General features: G+C 40.8%; 1 protein-coding gene across 1 annotated transcript; it reads right to left on the bottom strand.

Annotated features, from left to right (window-relative positions):
• Window positions 1-4119: 4119 nt before the first annotated feature.
• Window positions 4120-13086, bottom strand: b3gnt7 (UDP-GlcNAc:betaGal beta-1,3-N-acetylglucosaminyltransferase 7). The gene is made up of 2 exons (XM_039000461.1): window positions 12877-13086; window positions 4120-6308 (listed from the first exon to the last, which is right to left on the bottom strand). Coding segments are annotated over exons 1-2 (1254 nt in total). The 5' UTR covers window positions 12879-13086; the 3' UTR covers window positions 4120-5056.
• Between the last annotated feature and the right edge of the window lie 6924 nt (window positions 13087-20010).

The raw sequence follows: 20010 nt of genomic DNA, 5'->3' as shown, positions 1-20010 counted from the left end.
GTATCACAAAGTATAATGAATTTATATTATAGTCCAGTTGGTCTATTCAAGATATTAGATGCCCACTGCCATTAAACTACAGAACTACAGAAGAAGAAGTACAGAACTACAGAAGAAGTACAGAACTACAGAATAAGTACAGAACTACAGAAGAAGAACTACAGAAGAAGAAGTACAGAACTACAGAAGAAGAAGTGCTTGTCAGAACAGAAACTATACCATGAAGTCCAAGGAACTGTCTGTAGATCTCCAAAATACAATTGTGATGAGGCATACAGTTGAAGTCGGAAGTTTACATACACCTTAGCCAAATACATTTAAACTCAGTTCTTCACAATTCCTGACATTTAATCCTAGTAAAAATTCCCTGTCTTAGGTCAATTGGGATCACCACTTTATTTTAAGAATGTGAAATGTCAGAATAATAGTAGAGAGAATGATTTATTTCAGCTTTTATTTCTTTCATAACATTCCCAGTGGGTCAGACGTTTACATACACTCAATTAGTATTTGGTAGCATTGCCTTTAAATTCTTTAACTTGGGTCAAACATTTTGGGTAGCCTTCCACAACCTTCCCACAATAAGTTGGGTGAATTTTGGCCCATTCCTCCTGGCAGAGCTGGTTTTACTGAGTCAGGTTTGTAGGCTTCCTTGCTCGCACACGCTTTTTCAGTTCTGCCCACAAATCTTATATTGGATTGAGGTCAGGGCTTTGTGGTGGCCACTCCAATACCTTGACTTTGTTGCCCTTATGCAATTTTGCCACAACTTTGGAAGTATGCTTGGGGTCATTGTCCATTTGGAAGACCCATTTGCGACCAAGCTTTAACTTCCTGACTGATGTCTTGAGATGTTGCTTCAATATATCCACATAATTTTCTTCCCTCATGATGCCATCTAATTTGTGAAGTGCACCAGGCCCTCCTGCAGCAAAGCACCCGCACAACATGATGCTGCCACCCCCGTGCTTCACGGTTGGGATGGTGTTCTTTGGCTTGCAAGCCTCCCCCTTTTTCCTCCAAGCATAATGATGGTCGTTATGGCCAAACAGTTCTATTTTTGTTTCATCAGACCAGAGGACATTTCTCCAAAAAGTATGATCTTTGTCCCCATGTGCAGTTGCAAACCGTAGTCTGGCTTTTTTATGGCGGTTTTGGAGCAGTGGCTTCTTCCTTGCTGAGTGGCCTTTTAGGTTATGTCGATATAGGACTCGTTTTACTGTGGATATAGATACTTTTGTACCTGTTTCCTCCAGCATCTTCACAAGGTCCTTTGCTGTTGTTCTGGGATTGATTTGCACTTTTCGCACCAAAGCATGTTCATCTCTAGGAAACAGAACGTGTCTCCTTCCTGAGCAGTATGATGGCTGCGTGGTCCCATGGTGTTTATACTTGCGTACTATTGTTTGTACAGATGAACGTGGTACTTTCAGGCATTTGGAAATTGCTCCCAAGGATGAACCAGACTTGTGGAGGTCTACAATATTTTGTCTGAGGTCTTGGCTGTTTTCTTTTGATTTTCCCATGATGTCAAGCAAAGAAGCACTGAGTTTGAAGGTAGGCCTTGAAATACATCCACAGGTACACCTCCAACTGACTCAAATGATGTCAAGTAGCCTATCAGAAGCTTCTAAAGCTATGACATCATTTTCTGGAATTTTCCAAGCTGTTTAAAGGCACAGTCAACTCAGTGTATGTAAACTTCTGACCCATTGGAATTGTGATACATTGAGTTATAAGTGAAATAATCTGTCTGTAAACGATTGTTGGAAAAATTACTTGTGTCATGCACAAAGTAGATGTCCTAACCGACTTGCCAAAACTATAGTTTGTTAACAAGACATTTGTGGAGTGGTTGAAAAACGAGTTTTAATGACTCCAACCTAAGTCTATGTAAACTTCCGACTTCAACTGTATATCTGGGGAAGGGTATAAAATAAGTTATAGATTATTGAACGTTTCCAAGAGCACAGTGGTCTCCATCATTGGGAAGTTGAAAAAATATGGAACTAACCAAAAAATACGGAACTGGCCGTCCGACTAAACTGAGCAATCCGGGCAAAGAAGGACCTTGGTCAGGGAAGTGACAAAGAACCCTATGACCACTCTGACAGAACTACAGAGTTCCTTCACTGAGATGGGAGAACCTGCCAGAAGAACAACAGTCTCTACAACACTTCACCAATCTGGGCTTCATGGGAGAGTGGCCAGACGGAAATCACACCTGAGAAAAAGGCACATGACAGCATGCTTGGAGTTTGCAAAAAGGAACGTGAAAAACTCAAAGCAAAGCAAAACTCAAAGCAAAACTCAAAGCCAAAGCAACAATTGAATGGCTTCAGAACAAGAATGTGAAAGTCATTGAGTGGCCCAGCCAAAGCCCATACTTGAATCCAACCGCTGGCTCAACCACACAAGTCCCAAGGAAACGTTCTCTGGTGGCCCTTTGTCTAGTTTTACAGGACGTTGCCTAGGACCATGTCAGGAACTTTTTAGGACGTTCTCAGGACCTTTATTTTACTAGTCCTTAGGATGTCGCATGATCGTCTCAAGGGAGCGTTCTCTGAGGGACCTTTTTATAGTTCCCGGGGATGTTTTTATGACGTTCTTGGGATGTTGTTGTCATGGTCCCATGAAGGTCCCCTGAAGGTTCTTGGGACGTGATAGTCCCAGGTGTCCCAAATAATTATAAGTAATAAAATGGTATAGGGGTTTTAAGGTAAGTGGTACGCTGTTCAGATAAAATCTTGAATCAATGACCAACATGATTACATTTGACATGATCACTTACTACTGACTTTTCAATATGACCCCACCTGATGATTTGAACTTTCAACCTCTAGATTTGGGATGTGCTGATCTTTCTGCTGTGCCACAACATCTATAGAAAATCAGATGTGCCCTGCACATTCATCACCTACGCCACACCTCCCCACTTAATGAATTAGTGCCATCTGCACTGCTATTTTAGTCATCAGTTAATCTGACTATTCTCTCATTGACTTATTTCAGCCATTTGAGTTTGGGTTTTCAGTATAGTTGTTTACTGTAGGTGGGACACAATACTCTGTTTTAATGTTACTCATGAATCACTATGATAAATATAATAGTTGATAGTATTGCTGTTATATGATATCCTGCGGGAGAACATAAACCATGGGAACACCAATCAGGACTGTATAAACTGCCTCTGAAACTAGTAAAAAACCACTGATAAAAAAAACTCTCAGGAGATGGATCAATATCATGTTAATGTTCTGTTAAATTGATTTCTGATTCTGTCATATTCATATCATTTGTGACAAAAATGTAACATTTGATGTGAAACACTAATACAAATTATACTATAATACAAGTTACCGTAAGGCATAAATTAAGTAATGTATTTACAGTGGTTTAAGTGATAAATCAGCCTTGAATGTATAAAGATATGTTTTGATATTAAAACATCAACAATGTCGAGGATAAAAGGATAACATTTGAGGTAAAAAAAAATTATCCCGTTGACCTATAACAAGTGAACATTGAAATAAAATGAACAATGAACATTTTGGTCATATTATCAACGTTAAGATCAAATATCATGTCTTTGTCATCTGAACTTGTTTGGATGGTTGGTCACAGCTTGTTGTCAATTAGCCAAAACTAAAATAAATGTAATTAATCTGGTACAATTTAAATAAATAAAATGATAAGACCCACATATGATTTTTTTTAAATTTATTTACAAACGTGATTTTTAACACTATATATATCTTTAGATTTTTTTTTTTACATTTATATACATCATCCACACATATTCACTGCCCTCTAAACATGAACTATAATCTTTGCAAATGTTCATTAATTCCAATACCTTCCCTGCAATTAATTAAATATCAAACAACCTATTAAATGAACATATTGTGATATATGTATCAGCAGTAGTTAATTTGTTTCACAGTTTCAATGTAATTTTAACTTTATTTAACTAGGCAAGTCAGTTAATTAAGAACAAATTCTTATTTTACAATGACAGCCTACCCCGGCCAAAACCTCCCTTAACCCGGACGACACCGGGCCAATTGCGCGACACCCTATGGGACTCCCAATCACAGCCGGTTGCAATACAGCCCGTGATCGAACCAGGGTCTGTAGTGACAACTCTAGCACTGAGACGCAGTGCCTTAGACCGCCGCGCCACTCGGGAGCCTCTCGTAAAACCCTCAACCCAATTCATATCAAGTATATCAGCACATTCAAATCCATTGACACATACAGTCCAAATTCTTTCTGAAAACTGAACACTCTTATTGAAGTGCAGTGACCCATAACAAAGGGTCTCTCTCTACGTTGGACTGCAGGGTCAGATGTAAAGAGAAAAAAAACAAATGACATTATTATTTAATTGACTGTTAACATGGTAAAACATGCTTACAAGACATTTTGTCTTGACGAATATTATTCAAAAGACTACCTATATGAGAAGAGAAATTTAAACTATATTGGTGAGGTAGAGACACTTTGTTTCTTCCTATTTTATAAGGTCCATGTTACTACAGTATAGGTGAAGCCTGGTCCAAATGAACAAGGTGTTTAACGTTCAGTACACAGTCAAAGGGATGCATGACAACGTGGGGGCAGCTCGCTGTCCCCCTTTGCAGCAAGATAGTGCTGGTACCTCAAGCTCCTTGGTTTGGCATCTCTGAATGTGCCTGCTGACATTGAGAGTCATTCAAAATGCCACCAGAATATAAAAAAAACATCACCAGATAATTTACTTCCACTGTGATGCAGTAGAGGCAAGTAGCCTAGCAGTTAAGAGCGTTGGGCCAGTAACCAAAAGGTTGCTGGTTTGACTCTCCGAGCCGACTAGGTGAAAAATCTGCCGATGTGAGCAAGGCATTTAACCCTAATTGCTCTGGATAAGAATGTCTGCTAAAATGTAATAAATCAAATATTGTCTGGGTCCTACTATGAACAAAGGAGAACTTGAATTGGATGTCAACATCTGCCTCCCGGCCTGCTCACACATCCTAACTCTTCTCCCCTCGCCTAGTTAAGTGTTCTCACCAGGCTATAAGATCTCCACTTTCTGCGAGCAGATGAGATTACTGTTCACCAGGTTCCACATGTGTATGAGCTCTGATGGTAGCAGCTTGTGGACCACGATCATGCTCTTAAAGAAACAAGGTTCTTGGTTGAGCTTGCTGTCCTTGTTCTTGACCAGACCAAATGTCTTAAAAGCATTGTGCTTGATGGGCGTGACCTGCAGCACCTCCAAACACATGCCCAGGAACACGTCATCGATGGGGTACAGCTCCAGAGAGTCTGAGGCCCAGTAGAGCCTCCTGGCCAGGGGTGCGTCCATGAGGAACCCACCGCCTCCGGCGTATGGAGGGTAGTGGGTCTTGTTGTAAAGTGGTTGTGGGATGTAGTACTTGTTCTCCTTCCGGCGAATGGGCTTGGCCTTGAAGAGCACGTCACCAACGAAGAGGTTCTTGACCTGGGCGCTGGCCTCCAGGTACTCAAAGATGTTCTCCACACTGACGAAGACGTCGTCGTCGCCCTTGAAGACGTAGCGCACGTCGGCACAGTAGGTGGAGAACCACTTAAGGAAGTGGGTCTCCTTGAGGGTCAGGTTGAAGAAGCTGTCCTGGAAGTCCCATTGGAGGATATCTCTGTAGATGTAGTCTTCGTACTCCAGGAGCTTCTGATGGTTGGCCTTCTCAGCCTCATTGGACGGCGTCCCCAGCAAGAACACCGTCTTCACCTTCTTGCCGTCAACAACCTGCTCCTTGCCCCACGTCTTGCGGATCACCTCGCGGCGGTCATGCTGCGTAGCGATGGACTTGATGACCATGAGCAGGTAGGTCTCCCCGGAGCACTTCTCCGGATGGTTGATGAGTATGGGGAAGAAGCGGCAGTGGCGGTACAGGAGGAACTGCTTAAAGTTCTCCTCCAAGCCCCTGAACCAGTCCTGGTTGGTGAAGTTGAGGTTGGCACTGCAGTTGGCACTGGACACGTCCCAGGTCCGGGAGCCAGCTCGCTCCTGGGTGATGCTGGGTTCCTCCGTGGTGCCAGTGGCGGTGGCTGTAGACTCGGCTTGTTTGGCCTTGCTAGCCTTCCAGAAGGTGTTGGTCCCTGGGTAGAGGCCCGTATTCTGCTGCTGGGCCCTGTTCTCCCCTCCCTCGGAGGGGGCCTCCATGCGACCCTGCCTCTCAATTTGGAAGGGAGCCCCTCTCTGGACCACCGTCAATGTCACCGCAGCCAGAAAGAACACGACACATACCCGCTTGTAAACCCTCCATTTATCCCTAGTGGTCATCCTGGAGAGAGACAGAGGGAAAGGGACTGTTAGTCAGATGAAGAGGGCATGAAAGTCATCTACCATTTCAAATTATCGACTAACTTTGATCATGAAAGCCTGTCATTCTGCATTCTGTACAAAAATCAGATGTCTGTGTGTTGAAACTATACTTTCAGTTCCTGTTGATACTATGTTCCAGACTTACTTCTGCTAGCACATGATACAGTGGTTCCTCCGTTAAAAGTTGTGTCATTCTATGGCACACCCTGCGTGCTGCTGCAGAATTCTGTGGCACGTCATTTAATTCTCAGCCATTTCTTCTGTTACTGAAAGTTATTGCTAGTTTGACCACCAGAGGTGATCTTTGAGAAGCATTTGATAGTATTCCGTATTGGCATTACCAGAGAATTGAAAACCTTTTTTGTAATAACATAGTATATGGGATTGATTTTAAGAAATTTGGCTTAATTAATTTGATTAATATTATGGTGTTTCCATTCAGAGAAAAATGGTCAGTTTGTAAATTCAGACCGTTTCGCTCTCGGAGCGCACACTGGACGTTCGGGCCGAGGAAGTTGATTTGAGCGCTCTGGCCTTACAACGGCAGTCAAGCACCCAAGCTAACGTTGGCTAGCTACTTCCAGACACAAATGAGACCACTTTGACCATTTTACTCGCCCTAACAGAGCTGGTAAGGCAGTTTTTGTGTTAACCAGAGCGTTGGTGACTGTAAATGTGCAGCTGGAAACAATTTAATTACGCCTTTTTCCCCGAAGTTTACTGACACCGGCCATACTCAACGGGTGTTGAGCGCTTGTAAAGTAATTATTCTGCGCTCTGGTACACTCAGACTAGAGTGCTCTGAAATCCGTGTAGATAGTAGGCTGGACACATGACATTTTTAACAACGTTCTTTTCTGATAAAAAATAGTTCATTGCATCCGCCGTGGAGCCCAGTTTCATAATATGACCATATTTCCCAGCTGCTTGCCGTCGTTTTGAAGTAATCGCGAAATAACAGGCCTTATTTTAGGGCATTTTTCACCCTGCCAGCTCCTATTAGTTCTATTGAGCACCGTGGCACCAACTCGCCTTCCGAACGTTCTATTCCCAGTTTATTGTTCAACGTCACAATGCCTGCTTCGCTAACCTGTTTTTATAGTTAAAATGTAAACAACAAAAATAATATTGGAACTGCGGTCTTCCCATTGTTTCTTATGGGGGAAATATAGGCATGTCTGTCTATTTCGCCAAATATCTCGCAATGTGTATATTTAGATTTTTTTCAAGTCGGGTGTAACCGGTATGAAATGGCTAGCTAGTTAGTGGGGTGCGCGCTAATAGCATTTCAATCGGTGACGTCACTCGCTCTGAGACCTTGAAGTAGTTGTTCCCCTTGCTCTCCGACACAAAGGAAGTCAAAGCGGACACCTACGAAGATGGCATCTCAGGTAAGCAGCACATATCTATAAAAAATTATCTGCTTTCTTTACTTTCAGAGAACGAGCTGACCAAGGGGTCGATAATGTAGATATTGCCAGATGTTCATTGTCCGAGGAACAGGCCGTGGAAGCTTTATTGCTGGCAAAAGTGTCCATACCAGAGGTAAATAAACTGTTCTGTGTTCTTTTTCTCCATCTCTGCCTGTCTTGTTGTACATGGAACCTGTATCACATGCATTATTTAAAAAACCCTTCAGATGTCAGCTTCTAATTTTCAGATTTACACCACATAAACACAACCATTTTCACTGGACTATCTGTTGCTGCCAAGTCCTGATTTCCCTGGGGGTTAGCCTTGCAATAACCATGTGGTGAGACACATAGCCCTCTATATTTAAAAGTTTCAGGTACACTCCGATAGGTGTCTGAGTCACATACAGTATCTTCTATTGACATTATCTTATATTGTTTGTCCTCATGTGTCTGTTTTTCAGCATAAAGTACTCTGTAGCCACATAGTGTGGACACCAGGTGAGACCACACACACACAATAACAGTGTCTCTTCACTTCATCCCTCTCCCCCTAGGTTATATCAGCTGTTTTGGTGAACCCCTCCCGCATCTGAACTGGCTGACACAAAGGGCACAGCATGATCATAGGTGAGATGTCACTTGGTCGGGTAAACAGGAAGTATTATTAAGGAGATGCTTTACATTGAAATACAGACAGAGATGTAGTAGACCCAGAGTTAATGATCCATGGTCAGTTTTGCATTTCACCTCCTGATTAAGATGACTGACCGTGTTAGTATAAAGAAAACAAGGCTTAATCATGCTCTCTCTATCCACCTGTCTCTCGTCTGCAGGTATGTTTTGATGTGAGAGAGACACCACAAATGTGATAATCTGAGAGAATATTAGGGTAGCACTGTAATTCATGAATCATATGCTGTCTGCCGCTGTTCTTACCTCTCTCCCAGGCCTCGTCTTTCTTCCTCGTTTTAAAATGCACACCATATGTGCATTGAATTACAGATTGAACTTGTATTTATAATATTACAATTATCATAATTATAATGCATTTATAACACCTGGAACTTCTTTCAATAAAGTGTTTCACATTCTCCACTGGTTGAAACTAAGTATCTCATTGAAATAATATCCTGTGTCCTCAGATTAATGCAGATGAAGGGAGTTAGATATGCATAGTTTTTTTCTGTATATATGAATTACAAATCAATCATGTTTCTAGTCTATTGCATAGTTACAATGTGTAATCATTGATGTCCCAGGAGCAGTAAACACTGTTGAAGTGTATAATTGTAATACATACATGCAGACACAGCATCATTCAAATAATGGAGTTTGATATGACTGAAAAAAGAAAGTCCCAGAGATTCATACCTGAACCACACCTTTATTGGCCAAGGAAGAGTACATGATCAGTGAATATATTCAATGTACAGGCTACAATGTGGGAATCTCATGCGTGGTAATAACTACAGTACATGTGTATACGACTTGCATCCTTGGCACAATAAAGTTATTATATTCTACTCTGTCCATAAGCTTCATTAATGCCATTCAGACTTGAAGTTGATACAACAAATATGATAGCTGAGGTTCATAGATTGGTATGAATATTAGTTCAGAACCTAACGTTTTAGGGTCCATACACAGATCGGCTACATACTGTAGCTAGCTACACATCCATAGGCATACAGTTATTTTTATCCTCCACTACACAATAAGCAAGTAAATAGTTAGCTAGCTATGTTACTTCAGCTGCATTGCAATTCAAGCGTACACAATTGTACATTCAATTTGCAGTAAATGCTTTAGCTAGCTAGATTCGTTACATCCACTGTTTCACAAGACGACAGCCTGGTTTGCTGGTTTTCTCAGGAGTCGCTAAAACATGAAACAACACGAATTACAAATGAATTACCCTAACACTCTAGCTGGCTAATGTTAGCTAGTCAGATAAACTTGCTAAATAGCGATTTTCGTAAATTAACTTTATGACAAAAAATATATACACAAACGTTTGTCTCTACATTAACTAACATATTCCTCTCAATTGTATTTCTTTTTGCTTGACTCGTTTTGACGTTATAACAGTTTACATTTGGATACTCCGTAATGGTTTGTCAGCCATCTTTGTTGAAGAACGCCACAAGGCAACGGTGGCCCCGCGTCAAAATTCCTCATTGGAACCACTCGATATGATTGGTCATGTAAAAACCTTGGGACCCAAATGCATAATGAGTGCTCTAACTCCCCTTGTGGTGGTCCGGAGCAATGAAGCCAGCGTCACGCTGGGTACCTCTAAATCCCGCGGTGCAACTTTTAAAAGGAGGAACCACTGTAGCAACAGGAGGAAGAAGGATTGGGAAACTAACTGCAAATAACAATACGCTGAACACCGCCTAGCAGAGACAACTTTGTATTAGCAACTATTAATTATGAGTTTATATGGTATTAAAGTTAAGGCACATCCTCAGTAGGGGATAAAAAGGGAAAACACCTTCTTTTGTACTGAGTGTGTTACTTGCAAATTACTGTGTAATCGTGTAATAAAGTGTATACTCCGGGTTGCAATCTGGCTTGCAATGCTTATTAAACAAACTAACCTCTGATCAAAGAAGTTTCCTGTGGTCTCTTGTATAAACATAGGGCAGATTTCCAATACAGTGCTCGACCAGTAGGCGAAAGCCAACATCACCCACGACAGAGAACGGTTGATTGTCAAGGGCAATGAATTCCATTATCTTGGCTTTAATCGATTTCGCCTTTGAGTTGTCTCGCTGAAATTTTGTTACTCTTTCAAATGACTGCTCGACTTGTTGACTGCTCGACTTGTTGACTGTTCGACTTGTTGACTGCTCGACTTGTTGACTGCTCGATCCACACTCTTTCAAATGACTGCTCGATTTGTTGACTGCTCGATCCACACAGCAGACATTGTGGGCTAGTTTAGGAATGCTGTGTTGCACGTATAGCGCAACATTTTATGTGGCGTCACATACAGCTTGGCACACCTGTATTTGGGGAGTTCCTCCCATTCTTCTCTGCAGATCCTCCCAAGCGACGCTTGGATGGGGAGCGTCGTTGCACAGCTATTTTCATGTGTCTGCAGAGATGTTCGATCGGGTTCAAGTCCAGGCTCTGGCTGGGCCACTCAAGGACTTTCAGAGACTTCTCAAAGCCATTCCTGCTTTGCCTTGGCTGTGTGCTTAGGGTCGTTGTCCTGTTGGAAGGTGAACCTTCACCCCAGTCTGAGGTCCTGAGCGCTCTGGAGCAGGTTTTCATCAAGGATCTCTCTGTACTTTGCTCAGTTCATCTTTCCCTCGAACCTGACTAGACTCCCAGTCCCTGCCGCTGAAAAACATCCCTACAGAAAAAACTGTTTTTGCTTTGTCATTATGGGGTATTGTGTGTAGATTGATGAGGAAATGTTTTTATTTAATAAATTTTAGAATAATGCTGTAATGTAACAAAATGTGGAAAAAGGGGTCTGAATACTTTCCGAATGCACTGTAATTATAAATATGGCATCAAAATGTTGAAAATCCGATTTTTCCCAAGCTGATCACTGTCTGCAGCTGGCTCTGATCGTAGTGTATTAAGACAGGCAGGGAGAGTGAGCTCTTCCGTGGTGGTTGGCGAACCCTCAACCTACTGGCCTGTAGCCATGCGTGGAATCGACTGTGCCACAAAAGCGCGCTGAAGTGGCAAAGTCGATATCCACATTTATAAACACAGGGTGGTGTTATTTGTGGTCGTAAACATTATCTTGAGTTACTTCTATGAGGGGGAGGGTGTTCAATTTATTTTACCCCCCCCCCCGCACTGTTTCCAACATATAATTTTGTCATTTGGGTGACCTTTCCATTTAACTTTAAAGTTGCAAATTTGCATCTCCAACATCAAGGGGGGGGGGGGGGGGGACTGTTTTGCCTGGGATTTGGGCATAACAGTAACACCACTGTTACTGTTGTCACTGATATTTTGATACGGTAACACTAATGTTGTCTCTTTCTGTTCTGAGCAAGATGTTCTCTTCAAAGACAGCATGTAACTTCAGTTTGACTTCTTATAATGCTTTGTTTAAATAATGATACGATGGATAAAAAGTATACAATTGTGTTTGTTGGATAGTTTTTTTCATACTCTGATAGGTCTACTGTGTGTCATTGTGTTTGTAGATAGGCTATCATTTAATTGTATCTCTGTAACTTCTGCTAACCCATTATCATTTAATCTCTGTAACTTCCGGTAACCCATTTGATTTCTGTAACTTCTGGTAACTAATTGTCATTCATTTGTGAATGCCTAGTCCTTATGTTGAAAGATTGAGTAAGAACAAACTATGCCAATTGTACACGGTGATAAAGTCAAGGTCTTTCCTCTCTAGGGTGGCAGGTAGCCTAGCGATTAAAAGCGTTGGGCCAAAAGGGCATGGTTCGAGTCCCCGAGCCGACTAGGTAAAAAATCTGTCGATGTGCCCTTGAGCAAGGCACTTTACCCTAATTGTAACTCGCTCTGGCTAAGAGCGTCTACTAAATGTAACGTCATCATACACTGCAATTGGAACTAGTTCGAGACATTCCCAGTCAGGCGCACTGAAATCTTTGCACGGAGTAGCCTGTGAAAACTTTTCCAAAACACAGTTAGAAAGTAGACTAATCCCTAAAATAGTTTTATTTCAGTTGTTAGATCGTTTTTAGTCACTTTAGTGGTCTACTATGATGTGTGATGACAACTGTCAAGGCTGTCATCAAAAACCTAATGAGAGTCGATTCTCCCTATATGAGGGCTAATACACTTCAATATAAAATATGGCTATTACGCGTTAATAAATAGACGTAACCATAGAAGAAAAGAATGGTGAAACGTGCTATTATAGTTATAGGGCGGCGATGTATAGTATTTATTTGTCTCAATAAGGCATTACCGTTGGCCTTATTACAAAATTGCAAAGGTGAAGAACACACGCATATATTCTTCATAATTATTTCCATAACCTCATAATAAACAAGAAGAACAATAATAATACTATTAAATAGCCTGCTTCTTCTACTCAAGGACAACGCACAGTATTACACAGTCGGTAGGCTATTATTTAAAAAATATTATACTTACATTTTTTTTTTCGAATGGTGATTCCAAGTGCAAGTAAAGTCACTGAATATCACCTTACTGTGCCTTAAAAGGGATGGCTTGCTTGCGTACGGTCCTTTCAAATGGATGCCAAGAAATAGTCCATTCTCTTTTCGAAGTGAACAAAGAAACCAGAACGTTACTTTGCCTCTGGTCGCGTATTTCTCTCAAGCGTACGTTGGGATCAATGCCATCAAGTGGTCACCCTCGACAGCTCTGCATCTTTAAAAGCATGACCGAGGCTTTATGCAAATAGTGAGAGGATGCATGCATGATAGAGTAGTCCTTCCGCCCATCCCTAAAATATGCCAACAATCTCTCTACTCATATTATAGCAATGGATTCATCAGTTGTGTTCACAAGAGTTGTCTTGATTTCATGTTTTTATTTCATCACATCTCCATCAACAAATAAGACCTACAAGGCAAATTTGTTTTTTTTTTCTTCCTCAGATTTGGCAAAACTGTCTCCAGATGTAACTTAATTGACACAGATGTGATCTGCGGCTGTAGCAAAAATATTATTACCATGTTGCATTTATTATATTATATATATATATTTTTAAAAATAATCAATATAATAACAATGGAATACTAACAATAATATTATCAATACTAATATTCATAATAAATAATAATTTAAGCATAGCTGTATAATTATGATAATAAATGTTGTTACGATTGTTGCTACATGATAACAGTAATTATGTTATTGTATAGTATTATATCCATATAGTATAATACTAATATTCTTGTCCTTGTTTTTAATGATTACTTATTATGATGATGTTCATAATGATATGAATAATCTTGTTGATATGATTAATATTACTTTTGTTATTTATTATATTTTAATTAGTATGTATATTATTATTAATATTACTATTATTCATTGTTTTCTATTGTAAAACATTGGTAGTTACTTTGCCTCGTGGAACAATGAATGTGTAGGTGGAAGTTTTGTTGTAGACAGGTGTGTCTGTGCCTCATTTGAATTGTGAGTCGAGGGCGTCACATCGACCTTTGGATAATAGCACACTTAACCTTGTCAAAAGCAATAACGTGAAAGTCACTGCTCTAACAGGATACAAACAGGTACGCTACCTGGATTGAGAAAGGGTATCTGACGTCAACAATGTGTTTCTGGAGGTAATGAGCTGTCCTCAAGCAAATTATATTAATCTGTTCCTAACGTGTGCACGCCGATAGGTCTATGGTGCACACAGGCGTAGTGTGCTCAGAGATGTCTCTTATTTGTTCAAAGATGCATCATCCAGGCGTATTGTGGTCAGTCAATGCTGGTCTGTGAGATATACATTTCTATCGCTTAGCAACGGCATGTTAAGTGATTTTAAAAGAATGGTCAACAGCGTTGTGTTTATATAGCCGGGTATTTCGACACATGCCGTCTAGGGCTTGGTGTTGGATCAAAAGCACTCCCTTTGTCTCTTTCAGAATACTTGGAAACCGATTTCTCTCCACGATCATTTTTTTTTTTTTTTAATAGCTGACAGCGGACTCAATCAGTTGGTAGTGATTTTCCTGATAGCACTTTCAAAAAACTGTTTGATTTTAACCGAAGTGAGTCCTCAGGTGGAGGGAGTTGACACTTCATAACCCCCCTTCCCTTGACATTTGTTGTCTTGTGTTCAGCACTGATTGTCTATTATATACTGGGTGGTTTGAGCCCTGAATGCTGATTGGCTGACAAAACATTTATTTTTACTGTTCTAATTACATTGGCAAACCATTTTATAATTGCAATAAGTCACGTCGTGTGGTTTGTGGTATATGGCCAATAAACCACGACTCCGTGTTGTGTCGTGCAATAGAACAGCCCTTAGCAATGGTATATTGGCCATATAACACACCCCGTCATCCCTTATTGTTTAAAGGGTGTTAGGGAAGAAACCACTCTAGTTGAATTGGGGACTAAGGTGTTAGGGAAGAAACCACTCTAGTTGAATAGGGGACTAAGGTGTTAGGGAAGAAACCACTCTAGTTGAATAGGGGACTAAGGTGTTAGGGAGGAAACCACTCTAGTTGAATAGGGGACTAAGGTGTTAGGGAAGAAACCACTCTAGTTAAAAAGGGGACTAAGGTGTTAGGGAAGAAACCACTCTAGTTGAATAGGGGACTAAGGTGTTAGGGAAGAAACCACTCTAGTTGAATAGGGGACTAAGGTGTTAGGGAAGAAACCACTAGTTGAATAGGGGACTAAGGTGTTAGGGAAGAAACCACTCTAGTTGAATAGGGGACTAAGGTGTTAGGGAAGAAACCACTCTAGTTGAATAGGGGACTAAGGTGTTAGGGAAGAAACCACTCTAGTTGAATAGGGGACTAAGGTGTTAGGGAAGAAACCACTCTAGTTGAATAGGGGACTAAGGTGTTAGGGAAGAAACCACTCTAGTTGAATAGGGGACTAAGGTGTTAGGGAAAAAAACACTCTAGTTGAATAGGGGACTAAGGTGTTAGGGAAGAAACCACTCTAGTTGAATAGGGGACTAAGGTGTTAGGGAAGAAACCACTAGTTGAATAGGGGACTAAGGTGTTAGGGAAGAAACCACTCTAGTTGAATAGGGGACTAAGGTGTTAGGGAAGAAACCACTCTAGTTGAATAGGGGACTAAGGTGTTAGGGAAGAAACCACTCTAGTTGAATAGGGGACTAAGGTGTTAGGGAAGAAACCACTCTAGTTGAATAGGGGACTAAGGTGTTAGGGAAGAAACCACTCTAGTTGAATAGGGGACTAAGGTGTTAGGGAAGAAACCACTCTAGTTGAATAGGGGACTAAGGTGTTAGGGAAGAAACCACTCTTGTTGAATAGGGGACTAAGGTGTTAGGGAAGAAACCACTCTAGTTGAATAGGGGACTAAGGTGTTAGGGAAGAAACCACTCTAGTTGAATAGGGGACCAAGGTGTTAGGGAAGAAACCACTCTAGTTGAATAGGGGACTAAGGTGTTAGGGAAGAAACCACTCTAGTTGAATAGGGGACTAAGGTGTTAGGGAAAAAAACACTCTAGTTGAATAGGGGACTAAGGTGTTAGGGAAGAAACCACTCTTGTTGAATAGGGGACTAAGGTGTTAGGGAAGAAACCCCTCTAGTTGAATAGGGGACTAAGGTGTTAGGGAAAAAAACACTCTAGTTGAATAGGGGACTAAGGTGTTAGGGAAGAAACCACTCTTGTTGAATAGGGGACTAAGGTGTTAGGGAAGAAACCACTCTTGTTGAATAGGGGACTAAGGTGTTAGGGAAGAAACCCCTCTAGTTGAATAGGGGACTAAGGTGTTAGGGAAGAAGTCACTGTTCTAGTATCCTTTGCACATTGATGTTATGTGTAATAGCATAAGAATAGCAAATTAAGACGTACACTGAAGAAGGCTGCATCAATGTATACTGTACACTGAAGAAGGCTGCATCAATGTATAATGTACACTGAAGAAGGCTGCATCAATGTGTAATGTACACTGAAGAAGGCTGCATCAATGTGTAATGTACACTGAAGAAGGCTGCATCAATGTGTAATGTACACTGAAGAAGGCTGCATCAATGTGTAATGTACACTGAAGAAGGCTGCATCAATGTATACTGTGCACTGAAGAAGGCTGCATCAATGTGTAATGTACACTGAAGAAGGCTGCATCAATGTATACTGTACACTGAAGAAGGCTGCATCAATGTGTAATGTACACTGAAGAAGGCTGCATCAATGTATACTGTACACTGAAGAAGGCTGCATCAATGTATACTGAAGAAGGCTGCATCAATGTATACTGTACACTGAAGAAGACTGCATCAATGTGTAATGTACACTGAATAAGGCTGCATCAATGTATACTGTACACTGAAGAAGGCTGCAGTCAATGTACACTGAAGAAGGCTGCATCAATGTATACTGTACACTGAAGAAGGCTGCATCAATGTATACTGTACACTGAAGAAGGCTGCATCAATGTATACTGTACACTGAAGAAGGCTGCATCAATGTATACTGTACACTGAAGAAGGCTGCATCAATGTGTAATGTACACTGAAGAAGGCTGCATCAATGTATACTGTACACTGAAGAAGGCTGCATCAATGTGTAATGTACACTGAAGAAGGCTGCATCAATGTATACAGTACACTGAAGAAGGCTGCAGTCAATGTACACTGAAGAAGGCTGCATCAATGTATAATGTACACTAAAGAAGGCTGCATCAATGTATACTGTACACTGAAGAAGGCTGCATCAATGTATACTGTACACTGAAGAAGGCTGCAGTCAATGTACACTGAAGAAGGCTGCATCAATGTATAATGTACACTAAAGAAGGCTGCATCAATGTATACTGTACACTGAAGAAGGCTGCATCAATGTATACTGTACACTGAAGAAGGCTGCATCAATGTATACTGTACACTGAAGAAGGCTGCATCAATGTATACTGTACACTGAAGAAGGCTGCATCAATGTGTAATGTACACTGAAGAAGGCTGCATCAATGTATACTGTACACTGAAGAAGGCTGCATCAATGTATACTGTACACTGAAGAAGGCTGCATCAATGTATAATGTACACTGAAGAAGGCTGCATCAATGTATACAGTACACTGAAGAAGGCTGCAGTCAATGTACACTGAAGAAGGCTGCATCAATGTATAATGTACACTAAAGAAGGCTGCATCAATGTATACTGTACACTGAAGAAGGCTGCATCAATGTGTAATGTACACTGAAGAAGGCTGCATCAATGTATACTGTACACTAAAGAAGGCTGCATCAATGTATACTGTACACTGAAGAAGGCTGCATCAATGTATACTGTACACTGAAGAAGGCTGCATCAATGTATACTGTACACTGAAGAAGGCTGCATCAATGTGTAATGTACACTGAAGAAGGCTGCAGTCAATGTACACTGAAGAAGGCTGCATCAATGTATACTGTACACTGAAGAAGGCTGCATCAATGTGTAATGTACACTGAAGAAGGCTGCATCAATGTATACTGTACACTGAAGAAGGCTGCATCAATGTGTAATGTACACTGAAGAAGGCTGCATCAATGTATACTGTACACTGAAGAAGGCTGCATCAATGTATACTGTACACTGAAGAAGGCTGCATCAATGTATAATGTACACTAAAGAAGGCTGCATCAATGTATACTGTACACTGAAGAAGGCTGCATCAATGTATACTGTACACTGAAGAAGGCTGCAGTCAATGTACACTGAAGAAGGCTGCATCAATGTATAATGTACACTAAAGAAGGCTGCATCAATGTATACTGTACACTGAAGAAGGCTGCATCAATGTATACTGTACACTGAAGAAGGCTGCATCAATGTATACTGTACACTGAAGAAGGCTGCATCAATGTATACTGTACACTGAAGAAGGCTGCATCAATGTGTAATGTACACTGAAGAAGGCTGCATCAATGTATACTGTACACTGAAGAAGGCTGCATCAATGTATACTGTACACTGAAGAAGGCTGCATCAATGTATACTGTACACTGAAGAAGGCTGCATCAATGTATACTGTACACTGAAGAAGGCTGCATCAATGTGTAATGTACACTGAAGAAGGCTGCATCAATGTATACTGTACACTGAAGAAGGCGGCATCAATGTGTAATGTACACTGAAGAAGGCTGCATCAATGTATACTGTACACTGAAGAAGGCTGCATCAATGTATACTGTACACTGAAGAAGGCTGCATCAATGTATACTGTACACTGAAGAAGGCTGCATCAATGTATACTGTACACTGAAGAAGGCTGCAATCAAAATGCGTCCGTGTAGAGCAGTACATTGATAATTGATGATTGTTTTTTGATGTCCTGTCGCTCTCTATTACGATTGTTTATATGCTGACAGAACAGTACAGATGACACTGCAACCGCGCCTAACCCACAGTAAGCCGAGGCTTCACCGTCCCTGAACGGCCTATAGAGAAAGAACAGAAAAAAGACCTGCTACAAAACAGGAATTTTTTAATCTGAAGCCAGCTGTTTTCCAAAATCCCCTCTTCCTCTCCTTCTCGGTTCCATTTCCTGGATTCAACCAACCGTCCTTCTCCATGGGCCATGTGCATCCTGTCGTTTTGCCTGGTTTTATTTTTTCCGTTTTCTCTCTCCCCCAAACTGGATTGCCTTTCTTCTTGATGGCTGTTTAAAAGGCTTGTCGACTCTCAACAGGTTTGGTGTACTGTAGAAAACATTAACGACAACAAAATGAGGAAACCTGATATGCGTTGATTAGGATATTTATTTCCTTACCAGAAATTGGCCCACCTTTCAAACAAACCGATTATGATGACAATGTGTGTGTGTGTGCATGCATGATATATACAGTGTCTAGTCAAAGTCTTACACACCTTGTAGGATACATTTTTTCCTCCCCACGACAACCTACTTCACATTTTAAAAGTGAAAGGAAATTATAGAAAACTTTCCAAAGGAATAATAAATAAAAAAAATAACCGAAGATATCTTGTTTTCATATACAGTATCTTCACACCCCAGAGTTAATACTTGGTGGAAGCATCTTTTGGCTGCCATTACATCTTTGAATCATGTTGAATAAGATTTTTACGACTTTCCAAAACTTTCGAGACAGCATATATCAATTGTTTTAGTCAAAATTGCTCAAGCTCATTAATTTTGGTCAGGAATCATTGATGGAGAGCAAATATTCAAACCTTGTCTCTGATTTTTAAAAACAAATTTAAGTCAGGACTGAGACTAGACCATTCAGGAACACTCAACACCTCTTGGAAAGCCATTCGGGTGTGTCTTTGGCATTAACATTTGTAAAACTTTATCCCAGAGTTAGGACAATAACCTTCAAGCATACATCAAAATCCACAAAGAAAATAATTTACCACAAAATCCAAATGTTGCAAATAGTCATTGAAAACCTGTGATTGGAATTGAAGAGGTCAGTCTATAAGCGTAGATGAAAGATATCAAAGGCCTGGGTAGATTCTGTATGGAGGAATGGTCTAAGATCCCTCCTCAATGTTTTCTCCGATCACATAAAGCCTTTTAGAAAAGACTCACAGTCGTTATCCTCACAAGTAACGTGCTGGAGTATTGAAAACGGGTCCCAATAATTACAACCC

The sequence above is a fragment of the Salvelinus namaycush genome, chromosome 9 (genome assembly GCF_016432855.1).
Source record: "Salvelinus namaycush isolate Seneca chromosome 9, SaNama_1.0, whole genome shotgun sequence".
Lineage (NCBI taxonomy): Eukaryota > Metazoa > Chordata > Actinopteri > Salmoniformes > Salmonidae > Salvelinus > Salvelinus namaycush.
The sequence above is the reverse complement of the archived record's forward strand: the minus strand, read 5'-3'. Positions and strand labels throughout refer to the sequence as shown.